Source organism: Gossypium hirsutum, chromosome D07 (genome assembly GCF_007990345.1).
Source record: "Gossypium hirsutum isolate 1008001.06 chromosome D07, Gossypium_hirsutum_v2.1, whole genome shotgun sequence".
In the NCBI taxonomy this organism is placed as follows: Eukaryota; Viridiplantae; Streptophyta; class Magnoliopsida; order Malvales; family Malvaceae; genus Gossypium; species Gossypium hirsutum.
The window spans coordinates 57,744,349-57,766,695 of record NC_053443.1 but is presented as its reverse complement, the minus strand read 5'-3'; the positions used below and the strand labels follow the sequence as shown (position 1 = coordinate 57,766,695).

The window sequence follows — 22,347 nt, the reverse complement described above, 5'->3', positions numbered from 1 at the left end:
CAAAAAAATTTAGCTGTTGTCAAGCGTATTGTAAAAATAAAATGTCGACAATGGCAAGAAAAAAGAGAGCAAAGTAGAACACACAGATTTTACGTGAAAACCCTTTTTGGGGAAAAATCACAAGCAGAGGAGAAAAAAATTTATTATGTCGAATTCGAATAATTTATAAGGAGTATAGTAATGTAGTAAGGTTGAAACACCTTATTCAAATCAATATCAAACAGAGGACGTAAACTTCTATACGGATTCTTCTTGTGCCCCTGTCCTTCGCCCTCGTGGATCCCCCTTTCTTGCCACCTGTATTTTATTTTAATAAGAATTAGGGTCACAACTCTAACAATCTCCACCTTGACACGGATTCTCAATGAACAAGTTCTCCACATTTTCCATCAAACCCCTTAAGGGTTTATCTTCAACAATGAACACCAACCAAGTCTAAACAATGCTCAAACTTGGTTATAGGAAGTGACTTAGTCATCATATCTGCAGGATTATCATGAATACTAATCTTGCTCACAACAATATCACCACGAACAATAATATCACGAACAAAATGATACTGAACATCAATGTGCTTTGTTCTCTCATGAAATATTTGATCTTTCGTAAGGAAGATGGCACTTTGATTGTCACAAAATTTTGTACTGGTTTGAAGGTTTTCATTCAATTCACTAAAGAGCCCCTTTAACCAAATAACTTCTTTACAAGCCTCAGTAATCGCCATGTACTCAGATTCAGTGGTAGACAAAGCGACAATAGTTTGCAAGGTGACTTTCCAACTGATTACACAACCCCCAAGTCTCCAGCAAAATCAGCATTAACATACCCAATTACTTCATCTCTATTTCTTCTAAACTGTAAGTAAACATCAGTAGTGCCTCGAAAGTATCTCAAAATCCATCGAACTACTTTCCAGTATTTTTTATCGGGATTCACCATGAATCTACTAACTACATTGACTGCATATGATAAATCTGGATATGAACAAATCATAGCATACCTAAGAGATCCCACTGTACTAGAATATGGAACATTTTACATGTAGTCAATCTCATCGGCTAATTGTGAAGACAAAGTTGATAAAAGTCTGAAATGGGTCGCTAAAAGAGTAGTAATAGGCTTAACACTCTGCATATTGAACCTGCAAAGAACTTTCTTAATGTACCCTTTCTGAATTAGGTACAATTTACTTATTTTTCTATCTCTGAGAATCTTCATACCAAGTAATTTCTTTGCTACTCCTAAATCCTTAATCTTAAATTCTTCACTAAGCTGGGCTTTGACCTTTCTTATCTCTCATTTATCTTTCGCTGCTATTAACATGTCATTAACATAGAGGAGTAGATATACAAAAGAACCATCACTGTTCTTCTTAAAATAAACACAACTGTCAAAGTTACTTCTTTTAAAATCATGAGAAGTCATAAAAGAATCAAACCTCTTGTACCACTGCCTTGGTGATTGCTTCAAGCCATAAATAGACTTTTTCAACAAGCAAACACAGTCCTTTTTTTCTGAGAATGTAAAGCCCTCTGGTTGTTGCATGTAAATTTCCTCCTCAAGTTCTCCATGCAAGAACGCTATTTTTACATCTAACTATTCGAACTTCAAATCATACATGACCATAATACCAAGTAAGGCTCAAATCAAACTGTGCTTCACAACTAGAGAAAATACATTTGTGAAGTTCACACTTGGAATCTAACTATAACCCATTGCAACAAGCCTTACTTTATATATGGGTTCTTCAACTCCTGGAGTCCATTCTTTCCTCTTGAACACCCATTTATAATGAACAATCTTCTTACCTTTAGAAAGCTTCACAAGATCCCATGTTCTGTTCTTGTAGAGTGACTCTATCTCTTCTTGCATAGTAAACATCCACTTTTCTAAATCTTCACAGCTAACTACCTCGGAATAAGTAGATGACTCTTGATTTCCATCTATATCTTCAGCCACATTTAAAGCATAAGCAACTAGATCAAACTTGGCATACCTCTTTGGAGGTTTAATTTCTCTTCTAATTCTGTTTTTGGCAATAGAATATTATAGTGAAGAAGTAATAGTGTTCTGATTTTCTGTACTAACTTGAAGAGTCGACTCTGTTATAGATACTAGATCAATCTGAAGCTTCACTTGCTTTTGATGTTCTTTATTTGAAGAGTCTTTAAGAGATAAGTTAGGTAGCATAACAATTTCTTGAAAACCAACATCTCTACTAATTACAACTTTTCTATTTTCAGGTCACCATAACTTATACCCTTTTACCCCAATCTTATAACCAAGAAAAACACATTTAATAGATCTCGGTTCTAATTTTCCATTATCAATATGAGCATATGTAGGACACTCAAAAATCTTTAAATCGAAATAATCAGCAGGCTTACCAGACCATATCTCTTGTAGAGTCTTTTTCTCAATGAAACGAATGGAGATCGATTGATCAAAAAAACATGCAGTGGATGTTGCTTCAGCCTAAAACGACTTCGATAAATTAGCATTCGAAAACATACATCGAACCTTCTTCATGATCATTTTGTTCATTCGTTCTACAACGTTGTTTTGCTTGTGATGGTGCTAAAATGGCATATAGGTTAGACATTATTAGGATGTATTGTAATATGTTTTGGCTTGGATTTGTGGTGTTTTGGAATGCTTTGAATGATAATTATGCAGGTTGTTTGAGTGCTTGATGCACCAATGTATTGAACTATAGTTTTGGGCATGAAAAGTGTTTTAAAACTTGATTTTTAACCTTCTGGGTAAAAGTATCGATAATAAGGACCAAGGTGGTATCGATACTTTACCAAATGAGCAGTTTTCAAAATGGACAGAATGTCAATTTGGTATTGATACTTATAATAGGTATCGATATTTGTTTATAAAGATCGACACTTTTTCAGAGTATCGATAAAAAGGTTTTGATTTTAACTTTTCGAATTTAGTATAATGCCAAAATGGTAACGATAATGATTTTACTTATCTTAAAAATATCGATACTTATTTCTTAAGTATCGATACCTAGTTCAAAGTTTTGAAAATTTCTAAGTTGGTCTTTAACTCATGCTCGATTCTATTAATCAATATTTGTATGCTCGATTTAAATCATGTTGTATTCATAACTTCTATTATGCATGTATTTAGAGTAATTAATGATTTAAAATTTGATTAAATTTTATAAATTGTGTTAGAATGTTCCAGTAACTGTAGTAGCATCATGTAACTCGAGTTTGATGACCGGACCGAGTAAAGGGTGTTACAATTCGATCTACAACTCTCGACTCAATGTTTGTATAGTTCCTTCACGTTTTGGTTTATGGCATGTATCTAAAGATTGGGTCAATTTTGTATCGTAACAGTCATTTTGAAATCCTGAACTAGTAATGAAAGTTTGAGTCTAATGTATATGAATATTTAGACGCATACATGGGGTTGATTTAAGTAGATGAAATGGCTAAAATTGCAAATAATCATATTTGTTGAATTGGTCAATAAATGTAAATAGTTAAATTAGTATTCTTAATAAAAAAAATGTTAGTTAAATGATGGCATATGGATTGTGTTTAGTATATAAAATGTTAAATGGTTGAAATAGGCAAATGGCTATTGGTGTAGGTTGTTGTGAATTGGTACCATATAGATATTTCGAAAACAGTGAGTGACATCACGACATCAAACCATTAACGTCACAACGAGAAATCGACAGTGAGTGACATCGCGACCATGATCCTCTGAAGTGGCGATGTCAACCTGATAATTTTGAAAATTTGTATTTTAGTCTTTATTTGATCTCGGGTTATCAAAAAAGCTTTCATAAGCTCGTATAGAACCCAGTTATGATTGTAAAACATGTTATGAACGTATTATGAAATTAATAGCATGTATGAATTGTTAAATTGAATTGTAATTTATTGTAGTTTCTCCAGCAACAAATGTGGCATTCCATAGCTGGGACTTGGCGATCGGGTTAGGTATGGGGTGTTACAATTATATTATTGCAACCTTGGCTCTGGTTATCTAGCTTTGTATTTTGGTTGGACTTACCATAATAGAGCTTACCACTTTTTATTTGCTTATTTTTAGTCATTGGTTGTTGAACTTTTTCCCTATATAAGCATTAGTTTTTCATTTCAATGTAACATACTCTTTCCATCCAAATTATTTGTACTTTATTCTTATCTTCTTTTGTTTTTTTTTACAGCAGGTTTTCTCGAAAACTCCAACAGTTTGGTATCTGATTAATCTTCTTAATGGACCTACCATTGTGAGAATTTTTTTTTCTTCTATGAATTCAAAACCCCTTTCACTACACTTGCACCACCTATTTTCAATGAAGAAGGCTATCATGCCTAGGTGACAAAGATAGAGGTTCATTTGGAGGTAAATGATCTCTGAAAAGCTATTGATGAGGACTAGAAAGTTTCTCCCTTGCTTGCAAATCTGACCATGGCATAACTAAAGAATCACAAGGAAAAAAAACAAGAAGGTCCAAGACTAGAGATAGATTATTTACTACAGTCTCACCAGAAATCTTTGTCAGAATTATGACAAAGAAATTGGCATTTGAAGTCTGTAATTTCCTAAAGGAAGAATATGAAAGAGATGAAAGGATCAATGGGATGTACATTCTCAATTTGATTAGAGAATTTGAACTTCAAAAGATGAAAGATTCTATAACAATTAAAGAGTATTCTGACAGATAAGTCAACATTGCCAACAAAGTAAGGTTACTTGGCTCTAAGTTTCTTGATTCTAGATTGGTTCAAAAAAATCTTGTAACAATCCCTGAAAGATTTGAAGCAACTATTTCCTCACTGGAAAATGCTAAAGATCTATCAAAAATTAGTTTGGCAGAATTATTGAATGCTTTACAGGCATAAGAACAGAGAAGACTTTTGAGGTCTGAAGGGTCTGTCAAATGTGCACTGCTTGCAAGAGTTCATTTAAATCAGGGAGACAAAGGAAAGAATAAAAAAATGAAAACTAAGGTTTTTATTCTCCAAAAATCAACGGGGAAACAATATTTGTTTTTTCTCCTTACAAGCATTGTGGAAAGAAAGGTCATCCACTATTCAAATGTTGGAAAATTCCATACCAGTAATGTGAGAAATGTTAGAATATGGGACATCATTAAAAGATTTGCAAAAGCAACTTTCATAAAAAAAATAAGTTGCACAAATAGCTGATCAATAAGAGGAGGAGCAACTCTTTGTAGCAACTTGTTTTGCAATTAGCAACTCTACTGACAAGTGACTTATTGATAGTGGTTGCACAAACCATATGCCATTTGATCATAATTTCTTCAATGAGCTATATACTTCGATAATTTCCAAAGTATAATTGGTAATTGAGACTATATTGTTGTTAAAGGCAAAGGCATTATGGCAACTAGATGCCTTTCAAGTATAAAGCTAATCAATGATGTGTTATTTGTACTTAATATAAATTAAAATTTGTTAAGTGTTATCTAGTTGCCTGAAAAAGGCTTCAAAGTTATCTTTGAAACTGATCATTGTCAAATCAAGAATGCAAAAGGCAAAGATGTATTCAAAGTGATAATGAAGGGAAAGAGCTTTACTCTGGATTCTTTAGAGTAGGAGCAAAAAGCCTATGCTGCAACTAGGATCAATACAAAAGTATGGCACAAAAGGCTTAGAAATTTCAATCATGCTGCAGTAATAAACCTACAAAAGAAGGATTTGGTTCAGAGGCTACCTCACCTTGAAGCTAATATACCATATTGTAAACCTAGTTGGACCCCAAAAAACTCTTGTCACTTAAAGAGAGTAAGTATTAAATATTTTTCATTGATGACTATACTAGGTTGTGTTGGATTTAAGATACATGCACGAATGGGATGAAATTTATAAAAGTTAATTCAACCAAGCTGCCAATTTTCAAGTTTGGAAGATCAATAGACTTGTGATGAATTTTTGGATGGAATGCAGGAATTTTTGGGCTGAGATGTTTGCATAGCGTTTGAAGAGTTATCTCTTAGCTTCGAAACACACTTTGAATCACTCAATTACAAGTCCGAGAGCTCAAGTTATGACCATTTTTCTGAAGACTGTGTGAGTAGAATTTTTGAACAGGACTATTACGGGAAATTACGAGTTTTGGGCCTTAATTCGAGTTTTAATCATATTGGGTTCAATTTTTAGGCTTAATTTTTATTATATATGACCCCAATATTGTATTTATTAGGTTTTATTAATTATTTATTTCGAATTTTAGGATATTTTTTATTTAAATTTGTTTAAGAGTTTTATGCTTTTTAGTCAACAAGAAAGTTTAGCTCTACTAAAACTACTTCTTTTAGATTAGTTAGAGTTTTATTATACTTGAAGGTTTTATTTGGATGTGATTAGCTAACCTATACAAAAGCCTCTTCATTGTTCATTAAAGGATAAAATCAATCAATTCATTCATTAATAAAATTTTCAACTCTGGGGGTTAATTTCTTTCGTGCAAAATTGTTTTCTTGTGATATTTAGAAGCTGTAAGATTCAAGCTTTAAGGTCTGATAATGGCAAGAAGTACACATCTAATCAATTCAGTCTGTTTTGTGAAGAAGCTAGGATTGAACACCAACTCACTGCTCCATATACTCCACAACAGAACGGAGTTAGTAAGAGGAAGAATCATACCATAAAAGGGGAAAAAAAAAAACAAAATGCACAGAAGTGTTTGTAGATAATCAAGTGACTATTGCTATCTCAAATATTTTCGTTTTTCATGGGAAAACTAAGTGTTTCAATATCAAATTATTCTTTTTCAGAGATGTGCAAAAGGAAAGTTTAGTTGAATTAAAGTACTGCAAGATTGATCTTTAATTAGCATATATATTTACCAAAGTTTTGCCGAGGAGCAAATTTGAATCTTTTAGAGAAATGCTTGGAGTTTACAGTCTCACGCAAGTGACAAGTTTAAGGTAAGTGGAGATCTTTACATAAAGGCCCAGTTATATTTTCGTTAATCTTCTCTCACCACTCCTACCATTACTATGTAGAATTCCTTGTATAACCTTCATTACATCCATTCTCATCTGACTTAAGCATCAAAGAACAATTAAGAACACAAGCTTCAACACCCGCATTTACCTTTCATTTTACAAGATATTCTAAGCCTAAGGCACAACGTATTAAGCGTGTGAAGTAGGTTATAAATAATTTATTTTATAAATAAATCAAAAATCCGCAAGAAGCCATTAGTGTGATAACAAAAAGATGTGTAAGTTGCTAAGTGCCCAAGGTTCAAATCCTACCAAAAAATATCATAAACTGTTTCAAAAATTATTTGTATAATCATAATATAATATTATGTTTACTATAAATCATGTAATTTTTAAAAAACCTAACCACTACCTCAATGAATGTTAAACATATGGATAAGACTTACTATGGTTTATAATACAATCCCAATCACCTATCACAATCACAAAATTCTTAACTTCTTCCTCCATCGCAGTTTAGATCTATGATCCATACATATGACTGGCCTAACTTGAGCCATACAAAGACAGACACGTGTATTGGATATGGAATACAAAATAGAAATCTTTAATTTTGCTTTCCATCTGTTTCCAATTATGTGCATGGCCATGCAAACTAGAAGGCCGACGATTGCCTAACTCTTGAAATGGCCGCAAGGAAACCCTCACATGCCTATTTCAATATATATAATATTCACCATCCATCCACAATTTATCAACATGTTACCACATGGTTGTATATATAATATTCAAACTTAATTGATATATCAACAAACGAAGTTTTTTCTTTTCATTTAAGTTGTTTTCTACCACCTTGAGTAGTAATTATCCTATACCTAACACCCCATTGAGTACATGCATGTACAATAAACTCCCTTAATTTATTGATATTTATCGATTTATAGTTAAATACATATAATTATTGAGGTTGAGGTTTAGCACAATTGATTCATGTTATTATATGTAAAATTTGAGCATCCTCTTATCAAAACTAAAAAACAAAAATAAAAGTATATATAATCATAAAATTCGAGTTCAGCATAACTAGTTCATACAGTTATATCAGTAAGAGATGGCATTAATTATATTATCTATACCTTATATTAGTATAATCAAGTTACCTTTTATATTTGTCTTTGGTTTATGAAAACTAATCTTTTTGAAGTCCGAGGTTGCCTCTCATAATAATGTCATTTTAAAGGTTCGGACTTGAATTTTCTATCTGGGAGTGCAATATACATTACCATTACACCATTACATCTTCACACTTAGTAAATTAAAACTTAATATATATATATATAAAAAGTATGACATTGGAGTAGATGGAGTTAGGTCATTGGAATGAAATTGAATGGATGAGAAATCGCAATGTGCCGATCTTCTAACACTTTAGCACCCAACCTTTTATCCAAATTAAGGGTTAAAGAAGGCGATTCCAACACACCATTCATTGGGGTTTTGCAGTGTCTTATGTGGGAAAAGAAAAATAAAATTAAAGACAACACCAGCTTTCAATTGCTTGCCAAAAACATTTCGAAATTCGAGCCACTCGTTTCATTTGATCACATGTTTTATATGCAATAAATCACCATACGAGCAAAAGGGAAAACCTCCATGTGAAAGAACAAGGAAAAATTTTCACATGATTGGTCGGCCATTCTTCAAATATTTGCTTTCCAAATCAAACAAATGCTTTCATCAATCATCATTACTTAACAACCTTTCAAATCAACTAAAGTATAATCACCATTTTCTACTTCATTAAAAATAAATAAAAAATTATACCAAAAGGATCAAATTGAATGTACGAATACAATGGGATTTTAAGTTCAAATCCCATCTTACATGTATATTTTTATATATGAAACAAAAAAAAAAGTGATATTATCTTCAAAATAACATTTGTTATCTCATAAAATTAAAAAAAAATTAATAAAGATGACACCCACTCAACAAAAACACATAAATAGATAGATAAATAAATATCAACTAATCATTAATTAATATAATGACATAAAAATATTTAGTGTTGAGATTCAAACTCAAAAGAAATAGAAGGGTTTTGCGTTTTGGATATGGATAAGGGTAATTGTCATACGCTTTCATGCATGGCAGTTTTGTAATAAGAAAGCTGCGGTGTCGACAAGTAATCTAAGTCAGATATCATCAAGAAAATATCAAATGGAAAGTGACAAGCTGACCATGATGTCATATATAGAAAAAATAAAAACCATAATTTATACGTATTTATTAAAATATATTTAAAATAATATGCATTTTTTTAAGAAAATAACAAAAAAAATTTTATAATTTCTCAATTGATCAGATTGATAGATAATATTGAAATCCTTAAAATATTGAGAATTAAAATAATTATAAAATGCTTATTTATGACATGTGTGGAAAGGACTTGCAATTTGTTTTCTTCTCATCTTCAATTGCACGTGCCTCTGTATAAAGCTTGAGAAAGATAAAAGTGTTGTTTTGTAGTTTGAGGATTTTACTTGCTTCTCATGCCTCTTTCTACCTTTCCCTAAATCCTTTTTTTTTTAACAATATTTTCCTAAAAATTTAACATGTTTTAATAATTTCATAATTAAATTGGTGTTGTGTTCATCTGTGACACCAACTCAATCAAACAATTAAAATAAACGTAGATCTGATAAAGGAGTTACTATTGTTAAAAGAATATATATATTCAGACTCACTTTTTTTTCTGTTTAAAAATATTAACATTTTATTTAAATTTTACTTTTATTCTCAAAATTATACTTAATAGTAGCAAAATAAATAATTAAATGAATCAAGTTAGAAATGTTGATGAATTAGACTGACCTATATTGTTTATAACTATTAAACTTAAATTTTGCCTTGTTTATAAATATTAATTTAAATTTATATAAAGTTATGACAAAAAAATATGGATATAAGTTATTTACATTTTCATACTATATATTATAAAAACAATATATTTATTTATAAAAAAATATCTTATCAGTTTTTACCAAAACTTATTTATAAAAATAAATAAATTTTTAAAACTAGGATAAAATTTTATATTATTTATAAGAAATGTTATAAAAATTATACACTATAAAAAGGTTATAACCTAGCATAAATCTTTCTTTAAATTAGATTTATAAGTTTTTATAATCAAAACTACAGATTGTTTGCACCTTTCTCAAGTATTATGTGGCAGATGCTAGTTATGTTAAATACAAAAAGTTTTCTCTCACCATGCCGTGGGGTACGATACCATTTGAAATAATGGAGTCATGCACAAGCACCGGAGATGGCTCTCAAAATCTTTAATTTGAGGCATTCAAAGCTTCGAAATGTGATTGAAAGGATATTTGTTGTTCTAGAAAAAATATTTCTCATATTAACAACATCATCTTAATATAGTATAAAAATAAGATTGGATCGTGCTAACATGTTGCATACCTCATAACATCATTCGTAGGTGGAACTGAGAGGATCCATACTTTGAAGAGCACATGAAAGGAGATCTTAATAATTTTAATGACACATACACGATTTAGATTTAGATTTAGATGATGCTGATGATGATGAGTAATGGAGTATATATTAAATGTTAAAGGATGATAGTCCAACAATATGGAATGTCGAAGCAAGTAAATAAAATTACATACGATGTTTATTTTTCTTGTTGTTTTCATTAGTAATCGTATTATCGATTACTTTCTTGGACCAACATATTACATATGATGATTTGATTTCAATTTTTGTTACTCGTTTATAACTTTTTAAAACTATTAACTATGTAACTGTATAATTACAATTTGTACTACCAAACATGACATAAGGAATTACGATGTAATGGCATTCTATTTGTACTACCAAATATGACATAAGGCATTCTATCGTCCAAACATGTCTAGAGAATTACAATTCTTTGCAATTATAATAGAGTGTAATTACTACTTCCAATTACTCTATGTTGTCCAAACATGCCCTAAAAAAACCATCTAAAATATTTAATATTAAATTAGAAATAGTTTTTTTTTTTGAAAAATAATAAGGACAGGCGTAAAACGGGTTTTAGTTAAACATTTACAAATATGGACGGGCTTGAGCAAAATTTTGAACCCATATTTCGAGCTGCACCAAATTTAGACAAACATAAAATATATTAGTGCCATACATAGATCCGTTACGAATATGATCCAACTCAGCCCACCATCGATATAATTGTAGAGTTTTTAGAACTCACATTATCGAATTAACACAATAATATTACACTTTAAAGTATAATAAAGAAAATTAAAAATAAAAGAAATTTGAAATCTCATTACAATTGTGTTGATATTTCATTTATTTATTTAATTATTAGTATTATTAAAAAGATGGGTCAGGCTTCTTTTTAGGCTTAAACTGGGCCTGGATCAAAAGAACTAAACCCTAAATCAAAATGACCTGTTATTAGGTTTTCTTTTAGTTTGAAATGGCCCATACTGTATCAATTAAACTAAAAACTTCAACTTACCCAACTCATCTTCCAACACATTAATCAGATTATTATAGAGTTAATTGCACCAAACATCCCTAAACTATGACCCTCATTTCAAATTGGTCCCTAAACTTCAAAACATTCTAATAAAATCTCCAATCTATCAATGTTATATCAATCAGGTCCTTTCATTATTAAATTGTTATTTAGCCATTAAAAGATACATCAAATCTTATGCGGTATAATTTAAAATAAAAATTTTAAAGAAAAATAAAACGTTCCTGCATAACTTTTAAAAGTACAAAAAAAATCTAGTTTTTGATAAAAGTTTATGTAAAAGCTTCAAGAACCTTAAAATCAATATTTTAATGACACCCTTTTTTACAAATTTAAAATTTTCATCTTAAATTATGCCACATAAGATTTGATGTCTCATCTAGTGGTTAAATAACAATTTTAATAATGAAATTTTTAATTTATTGTAATTAAAAAATTATAATTTTATTAAAAGAGGTTTTAATTTTGAATATGATGTATGCATTTAAAAAAATAACATAATAAATAATATTGATAATCTAGTTTATTACATTCGCTTTGAATACATTAAAAATGGGATTTAAAATATTCAATACTTGAATTGGTTAAAAATAAGTTGAAGATTTGTAACTACCCAAATCTGCATTATCTCGCATCCGATACTAACTCAAACATAAAACTAAACCACTTACTCTCCAAAACCTGTGCCCCATATTAGTGTGATATTTGAAGGATTAGATTCGCATATAATACATCGAAAATTTGTCATTAAATTGAAAATTCAAAGTTAATATTTTTTTAATCATAATTCTTGTGACAGAGGCGAATTTTGAGGGTGCAAATAAGGGTCTTAACCTCATCCAAAATGGAAAATCTTCAATCCAATTCTTTCATTAATAAACAATAAAATTGTACTCCACCCTTCCCAAAAATTCAAAATATATTTTAATGTTTCAATAATTTATAATTAAGTTCCTATGGATTCGTATTACCATTCTGTATCTATTCTTTCTCTATATTTATGTTATTTTGTTTCTACTTTAGAGTTAATAATTTGAAGTATGACACTAATATTATTTAAAAAGAACATAACACAAAACACACAATTTATTTAATCAATATATCAAAATTTATATCATAGATTATTATCATTTTAAAATTTATAAAAGTATAGATAAACCTTAAATATGATTTATGATTATTGTTTTGTTAGCCTACTTAAAACTGTTCTCGTGGCTAAAAATTTGTTTACTAAGTAACGTATCAAATTGGGCGTTTGGTCTAGTGGTATGATTCTCGCTTTGGGTGCGAGAGGTCCCGAGTTCGATTCTCGGAACGCCCCTCCTTTTTCCTCACCTACTTTTACTTTGGTTAAAATGTGCTGTTAGTCCCTAAACTTCTATAAACTTTGAGATTTAATCCCTATAAGGGCTAAATTTCAAATTTACAAAAAAATATATAATCTTATGACATTTCTGTCAAATTTTGTTTAACTTATTATTTTTATCAATCATGATACAACAACTTTAACAGAAAAAACTTACAATTTTAATGATTAGACTAAGTTTTTAAAATAAATACAATTGAAAACCTTAATTTCTAATTTTTTAGTATAGAGATTAAATCTCAAAATTAATCAAAGTACAAGGACTAAAAACATATTTTAACCTTTTTCATTTTTTCTTTGAGGACAACAACAGGTTTCAATATATATTTATTCACCATATACACCCATCTCCTCTCCTTTCCTTTCACCTTATCCTCTCTCATTTTCTCTCAATCCAAACAGAGGAAGAAAAGAAAGCATTAGCAAGAAAAAATGGCTTCCTCAACACTCTCAACTCTCTCTCTCCGTTCCCCTTCTTATCCTTCACCCACTACTACTACAGCCCATTTTTTCAAAACCCCTTCTCTTCAATTCCCTCTCCGTTCCACCGCCACTACTACCCTCACCCACCGTACCACATTCCTCCGTCCTCTCAACGCCACCGCGGCACCCGAAAAAATCGAAAACCTCGGCACTGAAATCTCCAACTTAACCCTCGAAGAAGCCCGAACACTCGTCGACTACCTCCAGGACAAACTCGGTGTCTCCGCCGCTGCATTTGCCCCTTCCGCCGTCGCCGTCGCAGCACCAGATGCCGGTGGTGCCGCAGCTCCAGTTGTTGAGGAGAAGACGGAGTTTGATGTGGTGATTGAGGAAGTTCCTAGCAATGCGAGGATAGCGGTGATTAAGGCTGTGAGGGGTCTGACTAGTTTGGCATTGAAAGAAGCTAAGGAATTGATTGAAGGGCTGCCTAAGAAATTTAAAGAAGGAGTTTCTAAAGAGGAAGCTGACGATGCCAAGAAACAGCTTGAAGAAGCTGGTGCTAAAGTTTCTATTGCTTAGATTTAACATTTTCTTTCATGGGTTCCTCGATTCTATTTGTTGAAATGCTCAACTGAATTTCCTCCTGTACGGATAATGATAATAGGACATTTTTGGGTGTCTAAAGTTTGAGCTTTTTTATTGGATAAGGTTGCAAATTCCAGCTTGTTTTTCAAATTAGTACAATGTTCTATGAAACCTATCCATATATAGATTAGATCTAGATATCAAGAACCTCAAATGGCATTTTCTTCTTAAATCAGGACATAACAAAATATTGGACAAATTGGGGTTCTAACATTACTTGTTAGGGAGTTTGAAATTTGTTGCTACACGAATTCAAGCACTAGACTCAGGGAGTTCATCCATACTCCAAATCAAAGTTCGATCGATATCTGAACTCGCTTGTGTGTGATGGTGTAGTGTGTGAGAGAGTTTGAGATTATATTTTGTAAAAAAATCTTATATGGATATGGGTAAGGTGCGTTACTAGCCATTTGCATATGCTAAAGCAACAAATCAACACAGGCTCTATGGTCTTGTATAAGCTTTCATAAAACATTACAAGGATTATACAGTTTCATCAACTCAAAACTACCACTATAAAGACTAGATGATTTGATGATCATGCTAAGTTCAATGTATTGGATAAAGAAACTAATGCCTTATTCGTACATCAATCATATCCACAGGGTAATTTTCCCAACACAAAAGCAATTCATTTGTCATCCCCCGCAGATAAATGAAATAGTAACTCTACAGTTTCAAGTCTATTATCACAATGAGAAAAAATGCACAGACATAGTCAAGTCTACCAAGACCGTGAAAAAACACATCCACAGGCTTAAAATTAAATTTATGTCATCAAAAGGGTAATATGGAGTTTCTTCACCTGTAAGACAATGAGAAAATCCACAGCCATTGAAACAAATTTAGTCATCAACAGGGTCCCGTGGTGTTTCACCTGGACTGCGTTTGATGCTTACCACAGGGCACTCAGCATGCTTCACACAGAATTCACTCACAGTTCCAGCAATAACCCTGGACAAACAAATTTTCAAAAGCAAAAAATTAAGCACTTCCCTAAAAACCAACTTAAGTTCATCCTAGAGATTGCAATGAGAAGACAAGTGTTGAATACCGGAGGCATATGGGAGTAAAGCCTACCGTTGGAAAGGACCAAGTCCTCTGTTCCCGACAACAAGGAGATCGGGCCGCATCCTCTTCGCTTGTCGACAGATAACTTCCTTTGGATCACCTTCCTTGACCCAAGCTTCACAAGCAACCTACAGTCAACAAAATTTCATTATATGGGAAAATGCATATTAAAATGCTAAGTTCACTTAAGAATGAATTGATTACCCCAATCTCATGACACCTTGTGACAAAATATTCCAGCAAATGAAGCCCTCTTGTTTGGTCCCTGTGCTTCATGGTCTTGAAATCCTCAGGAAAGGCATATATGCTGTCCATGTCCTCGAATTCTAAAGGAAAGACATATTCAAAGAAGAAGCCATCACGTCAATCACCTGGCATTGGCTGATTTCATAGCACCCAAAAGCTTCAATGAAGCATTACAATATCCGTCCCTAAAACCACTGTGTACATGGGAGTTCATAGTTTCTGATCCAAAGCTTAAACATTTAGAGTGTATTTGGTTGGGTGGAAAAATGGAGGAATGGAAATAGAGAATGGAAAACTGGGAAGAACATAAATTTTGAGTGTGCTTGGTAAGTAAGAAAAGTGAAAAGAAAGAAAATAAGAGAGATGATCATTTTTCATACATAAAAACAAATCATTCCAAATTTAAATGATAAGAGAAGAGAAAATGATAAAGTGTATGTTAATTCAAAATTCTACATTTTTCAAAATTTTTATTTTCTTTCCTTTCATTTTTTAACTCTAACATGCAGTCAGTGGATCAAAAGAAATTTACTTTTTCTTTTAATTTTTCCTAAAAAAAAAATTATTTTACATATTTTTATTTTTCTACCCTTCAATTTTTCATCTATCCAATTTTTTCTCCACTCTACTAAGTAAAGCATTCAGCTATACATAAAACTTGTATCCAAAATGCTACGGTCCAATTCAAGTAAAAATTCAATATCAACATCAATCCTGCTACTTTATACAGCCAATTATAAAAGGATTCAAGTTTCAAGGGCAGGCTTTTAGCATCATTGAATAAACTATCACATTGCTAATTTTCTTTTTAGCTTAAATTATTATGTTAGTCCCTGTACTTCACAAAATTTGTGAATTTAGTCCCTACACTTTTCAAATTTTAAAATTTCAGTCACCAAGCAATAACTATTAAATTCATTAATTTATGTTCTACTATTTCCAAAATTTGATGGGACAAACATATTATCATATGTTAACGCACTAAAAATCCAGTTAATTGTTTAATGATTGTGATTTATGTTAAGACTAAAATTTTAAAATTCGAGAAGAATAGAAACCTAGAATGATCCCAGGGGAGAATATGAACTAAATCTATAATGGTATGCATAGTACAGACTAGCAATTGAATTTAACTAATCGGATTTATCTGCAACTTGTACTAAAATTGACCAATTCAAAAAGTACAGGGAGTAAAACAGAACTTTCATAAAGTACAGGGACTAATAGCAGAATTTAACCTTCTATTAATCAGTAGCCAAACCGATTGAAGAAATGATAAATCAAACTTAACATCTTTCATAACATCATAAATCGGAAAATCAATGCAGTTTCAACGAATTTCAATCATAAAAACAGCAATAGAATTCTCACACACACCCTACGAAACCCTAACACAACCACGCCCGTACAGAAAGCGCAGTCGTGTAAATTCAAATTTATGTGAAGAAAGTAGAAAAAGAGCGCAGAGAGAGAAAGAAAAGAGAAAGAACCGTCTTCATGAGGAGCTTGAACATGGAGGAAGAGAAGCTTGAAACCGGAAGTATTGGATCGAACGATCTTCTGAATAGTCCATTCGAAAGCTCCTCTGCTACTTATGGAAGCGTGAGGGTAACCTTTGATACTTGACTCGTTCACTGCTAACATTATCCGAGTTACGTTTGCCTCAGGCTCAGTTGTCTCCATCTTTACACGCCTCTACTCACTGAGTTTAATAACTTTTTTGTGGCTCTGTTTGTGTCTAAGCTTTTTCTTGGAACTCTCTAGTTTTTCGAGACTCAAATCAAAAAGAAGGCTCTGGGAGGGAGAGCTTAAAAGCGTGGAAGAGTGCGCCATTCACAAATGGTATACGGTAAATATTAGTAAGAAGGAATTGCTATTGTGCGCTTTGGCAGTTATAATTAACCCGTGAGTTTTCACTGAAAATGGCGGGTCGTACTTTTGTCTGCCTTTTTTTCCCCTTATTTTCCCTCAATGTTAGAAAAATATTTAAAAAATAAAATAAAAAACTAAAAATATGAAAATATTATAAAATTTTGATATTTATATTGTAAAATTATTGTTTTAGTACGACAGATTTAATTTTTTTACTATAAATATATATTTTAATAAATTACGTTAATTTTAATTTGATGTGATTTTAATATAAAATATATATACATAAAATAAAATTTGATGCACAGTCAATGAATGAGTATCCTATACCTATCAGTAAATAAAATAAAAAAATTATAGGCGACATGTAAATAAATATTAATTATAAATATTAATAACTCTCGAATCTTAAATTTAATATCTATGATCTCAGAATCGGGTTAGAATTTAGGATTTTAATATTTATTTATAAATTTTTTACAATTTTTACTTTTGGAGCCCAAATTTAAACAGGATAGAGATTTTTTTTTCCCTTTTAAATGTTATTGAAAAGTGGGAATCTCAAAAAAAATTGTCTTTTTATGTGTTTTATTTTTTGAAGTTGCAACATCCAAATGTATATAATTAAAATCAATCAATATTAAATATAATAGATATGTCCGAAAAGAGGAGGACTCAATGATTATTCGTTCACCGAAACTAGAAGTAAAAATTTTGGTAGATAAGGATCCCATAAAAAATTCTTTCGAGAAATAAGCTAGGTTGGGCCATTTCTCAATAACAATAGCTAAGGGACCCGATACTACCACTTGGATCTGGAACCTATATATCGATGCTCACTATTTTGATAGCCATACCAGTGATTTGGTGGAGATCTCTCACTAAATATTTAGTGCACATTTCAGTCAACTCTCCATCATCTTTCTTTGGTTGTGAAGCATGTATTTCCACGGTGCTCATTTTTCCAATTATAAAGCATGGCTTAGTGATCCTACTCACATTGGACCTAGCACCCAAGTGGTTTGGCCAATAGTGGGCCAAGAAATCTTGAATGGCGATGTGGGTAGAGGTTTCCGAGGAATACAAATAACCTCTGGTTTTTTTCAGATTTGGCGATCATTTAGAATAACTAGTGAAGTACAACTCTATTGTACTGCAATCGGTGCATTAGTCTTTGCAGCCTTAATGCTTTTTGCCGGTTGGTTCCATTATCACAAAGCGGCCCCAAAATTGGCTTGGTTCCAATATGTAGAATCTATGTTGAATCACCATTTAGCAGGGCTACTAAGGCTTGGGTCCCTTTCTCGGGCGGGGCATCAAGTGCATGTGTCTTTACCGATAAACCAATTTCTAAATGCTGGAGTAGACCCAAAAGAGATCTCACTTCTATATGAATTTATCTTGAATAGTTGGAATATACTCAAATTTAAACTCAAAATAAATTTAGATTAGAATTCCAGAAAATACCATTTAAGAAAAATTATGGAAATAGGTCAAATTTTTGAAAATTTATGAGAATGGATGACACCAAAAAAAAAAAAAGGTGCGGTCACTTGTGCAAAAAGCGCTTCCAGTTGAAAGCGTCTAGAAGTGTTTTACCTACATCGACTTATTCTTGTAAATTTTCAAAATTTCGACCTATTTTCATAATTAAAAAAAAGGCATTTTTTGGCATTTTAGTTATAAATTTAAATATGACTGACACTTAGTGAGATTTAATACAAAAAGCATTTAGAAAAAATTTAAAATAAAAAAAAATTAAAATTGATCAAATTAGAGTAGATAACTAAATTTACAACTCGCAATAAATAGTAAAATTTGACTAAATTTTTATTATATATTATTTTTAAATACACTCCAATATTTCAAATTTGTAATTTCACATACATAAACGTACTAATTGACTATTTTTTAAGAGGAGTAAATATTTTTACAATTTAACATTATATTTTATTTTTTTTAGAGTTAATTAATTGTTAACCCTAATACAGCCCAACCTGTTGGGCTTTTGGGCTATAAATCCTGTAATTATACGTTTTCTCTTATTTCTATTGTTTCTCAAAGAAATTTTTATAATATCACTGAACTTCGCAACAGTGGTTTATTTTTTATTCATTTTTGGTATTTAAATTTCACAAATAAATTTATCTTGATTTCTAAATTTAGAAAATAAAAAATTTTCATGATGTGGTAGAATGAGATTGTATTACATTCTTACTTAAAAACAAAAAAGTATATATAAATTTTTCTGTTATGATGTGGTACAATTTAAAGTATCATATACGATAGAGGCGAAGCCAGAAATTTTTTTTATGAGGTAAACTGCAATTTTACCTTTATTAATTTAAAATTTTAAAAATTTCAAAGGATCTAAATAGAAAACTTTTTATTTTAGGGGGAGTCGGAACACCTCCCAACCTCTGATCTCACCCCTGATATACGATATTCTAATAATCGAACTAGTAATTTAATCGATTGAAGTGATATATCAATAATAATTAAATAAATATTTATAATTTTTTTAAAAAGTTACTCCTTGTAATTTTTTTTACTAATTTTGAAATATTTTTAATTCAATCGATTTAGCTCCTTTTATTTGAGTAAGGGTGGGTTTGGATAGGTGATTAAGTGCGGTACGGTACGTTTAGCTTATTTTTTTGTCTCACACTATAATATTATTACAATATCTAATCTTATCGCTACCGCTATTTTTATGCTAATCGCACCTACCATCCAAATAAATCAATTATGGATTCCAAGTTTAGGAACTTCAGTCTCAAATAATTATAGCATCCCTAACAAATAAGAGGAAAAGAAAGAAGAAAAAGGCACGAAATACAGAAGACTACCCTATAGAGATGCACTTTGTAATGAAATAAGATTTCTTCTCAAATTCTCAAAGAGTTTCTATAGAGGAAAAGAAAAAAAAATGGGTGGCTTAGAACAACGTTTTCCTGTTCCTTACAAGAATCTCTCAGTCGAAATCAAGGTAAAAAAAGGGTTCTTCGTTCTTTCTCAGAATCTTATTAGCTTTTTCTGGGGGTTTAACGATTTTACCTATAATAGCATAACAAAGCATGAATTACCAAGGGTTTTAAAGGTTTTGATTACTGGGTTTTGTTTAAGATGGTTGTTTTATATTCTTACTGACAATTTCATGAATAATTGGTGTTCTTTCTTTATTATGATTTGAATTTTTCCCCATTTTTTTGTTTTATTATACTGCATTTTTTAAATTAATTTGAACAAAATATGATGAAGTATATGATTGATAGGAATTTGATTTGTTGGATTGGATTATATTCCTTTTGCTGTTGTAAAAAAATCCAGGCTTTTATTATTGCTAATGAGCTTTGCATATTCAGAAGTGAATTTTGTTGCTCTGGATTTGGTTTCTGAATTCATTAATATGTCCAAATTTCTTTGTAAATGTCTTGTCATTTATACATTCTCAATTTCATACCTTTTGCTTGGTAGGGGAACAAAACCGATCTAGTCGTTTGCCGTTACGACGATCATTTTCTTGTGAGTACAAGCCTTTCCACTTCCTTTTTTCCGATCAAACTTTGGGTTTTGGTATTGCATTTATGCGTATTTGTGTGATGTCGAGGGTGGTATCCATAACTTGTAATATGCTAATGATTTCTCAGGTTATGGCTACCCAGATTGGAACTATGGGAACAATACTACAAGCAAGGTTCGCCTCGTACTTTTTCTTTCGTTACAAAAGGGGAAGATCTGTGATTTTTTTATTATCGAGTTATTCTTTGAGTTATTCAAATTATTATGATGATAATCATAATCTGAAATGCATCTGAGCATGTATATTGTCGGTTGCCAGAAAGGAGGAAGGTTTTACGGTCCAGCCAACTTTCAATGTGTCCGTAATATTTGGCAAACGAGACGAGGTAAGCCAGATAGTTCTGTTGTATATGTTATCTTGGTTGTTCATACCTGTCCTGAATCTTGAATGAATGCATGATTTGCAGCCAATGCTACCGGCAATTACCCGTCAGCTTATCGAACACATAAGGTCTGTTTATTTTCTATTAAATCGACATTTTTTAGACGACGTAAATTAGGATTCTACTTCTAGTTTTGTCCATTGAATGTAATACAATAAACTTACAAATCTGTCAACAGTTTGAACTCAGATATCTCTTTGCTTTATATCTTGGTTCGTATTTGCAGTTCCTCGGGGTCGTCTATGCCTTTAGTTCTTTCTCTCGGTCTCAAAGACCATAGCATGGTACCGTTCTATAACACAAGTTTGTAATTCGCTTTTGCTTCATATGTTATATGAATGTTTTGCATATCCAACAAAGTAGACAAAATAGTGAAATTCATACGATACCCGGTTTTATGCAGGACACCTTGAAGGGCATTGTTTCGGCTGTGATTGAGAACCGTCTCTGGTAATGCATCAATGTTAAAGTTTCTCATCTTTTTGTGCTTGGGTGCTCGATTGTTTTCATTCTTCACGATTAAACTAAACCGGGCATCATATAACGCAAGTCGGTCGAATCACAGGTGAATATTTCAGCTTGAAACCTTAAATGGGAAATGAACTTGATGTAATTTTGTTATTGGAATGGTTATGGACCCTAAAATTATCCTAGTTTTTGCTAACTTGGTAGACTAAGGCTGGATTGTTAAATATTGGCCGTACCTCCCTCAAGGACAATGATGTTTGAATTGGACCAGGTCGGACTGGTCGGGGTATCGGTCTAGAGAATGGTTTTGAACCAGTTAGATTGGGAAACGATACCAACTAATTGAACCGGTGATTAAATCAGTTGAACCGGGTTTTTAACTTTTTTAATATTTTTTAATTTTTAATAATTTTATAATTGGGCCAATCAGATCGGTGAACTGATTTTATAATTTTAAAGTTTAAAATAATTTAATATGCATTTAAATATTTAATTGCATAATCTAAAATTTTACTTCTAATCATTTGAGCAAGCAATCTTGCAAACAACAGATAACAGATGATGTGATTATCATGTAAATGCATATATAAAAACCATAAAATATTTCACATGGTGAATGAATGGATCGTGTTCATTTTAGAAATACGTTGGGTGTCTAATAATAAATTTTCTTGTTAAAAATTTCGAGTATACTGCACTCAATTTCAAATTATAAAATGATCATTGAATTATTTGAAAGTTTTAATTTAAGTCACTAAGTTGTTAAAATTAT

General features: G+C 31.4%; 4 protein-coding genes and 1 non-coding gene across 5 annotated transcripts; 3 read left to right on the top strand and 2 right to left on the bottom strand.

Annotated features, from left to right (window-relative positions):
- Positions 1 to 783: 783 nt before the first annotated feature.
- LOC107926436 (uncharacterized) lies at positions 784 to 2,602 on the bottom strand. Its single transcript, XM_016857283.1, has 3 exons — positions 2,514 to 2,602; positions 1,809 to 2,026; positions 784 to 974 (listed from the first exon to the last, which is right to left on the bottom strand). Exons 1-3 carry the CDS (start codon positions 2,600 to 2,602, stop codon positions 784 to 786), a joined length of 498 nt encoding a protein of 165 aa, XP_016712772.1.
- Positions 2,603 to 12,768: 10,166 nt separating this feature from the next.
- Positions 12,769 to 12,840, top strand: TRNAP-UGG (transfer RNA proline (anticodon UGG)). The gene has a single exon. It is a non-coding gene; the product is annotated as a tRNA-Pro (tRNA).
- A 477-nt stretch (positions 12,841 to 13,317) lies between these two features.
- Positions 13,318 to 13,992, top strand: LOC107926542 (50S ribosomal protein L12, chloroplastic). The gene has a single exon (XM_016857422.2). It carries the CDS (start codon positions 13,318 to 13,320, stop codon positions 13,885 to 13,887), a length of 570 nt encoding a protein of 189 aa, XP_016712911.1. The 3' UTR covers positions 13,888 to 13,992.
- Positions 13,993 to 14,379: 387 nt separating this feature from the next.
- On the bottom strand, positions 14,380 to 17,102 carry LOC107926543 (universal stress protein A-like protein). Its single transcript, XM_016857423.2, has 4 exons — positions 16,761 to 17,102; positions 15,229 to 15,350; positions 15,034 to 15,152; positions 14,380 to 14,907 (listed from the first exon to the last, which is right to left on the bottom strand). The coding sequence occupies exons 1-4, from the start codon at positions 16,951 to 16,953 to the stop codon at positions 14,799 to 14,801; spliced, it is 543 nt and encodes a 180-aa protein (XP_016712912.1). The 5' UTR covers positions 16,954 to 17,102; the 3' UTR covers positions 14,380 to 14,798.
- Positions 17,103 to 19,886: 2,784 nt separating this feature from the next.
- On the top strand, positions 19,887 to 21,937 carry LOC107926362 (proteasome assembly chaperone 3). The gene is made up of 7 exons (XM_016857202.2): positions 19,887 to 20,131; positions 20,620 to 20,667; positions 20,793 to 20,839; positions 20,984 to 21,050; positions 21,132 to 21,175; positions 21,334 to 21,391; positions 21,511 to 21,937. Exons 1-7 carry the CDS (start codon positions 20,072 to 20,074, stop codon positions 21,559 to 21,561), a joined length of 375 nt encoding a protein of 124 aa, XP_016712691.1. The 5' UTR covers positions 19,887 to 20,071; the 3' UTR covers positions 21,562 to 21,937.
- The last annotated feature ends 410 nt before the right edge of the window (positions 21,938 to 22,347 follow it).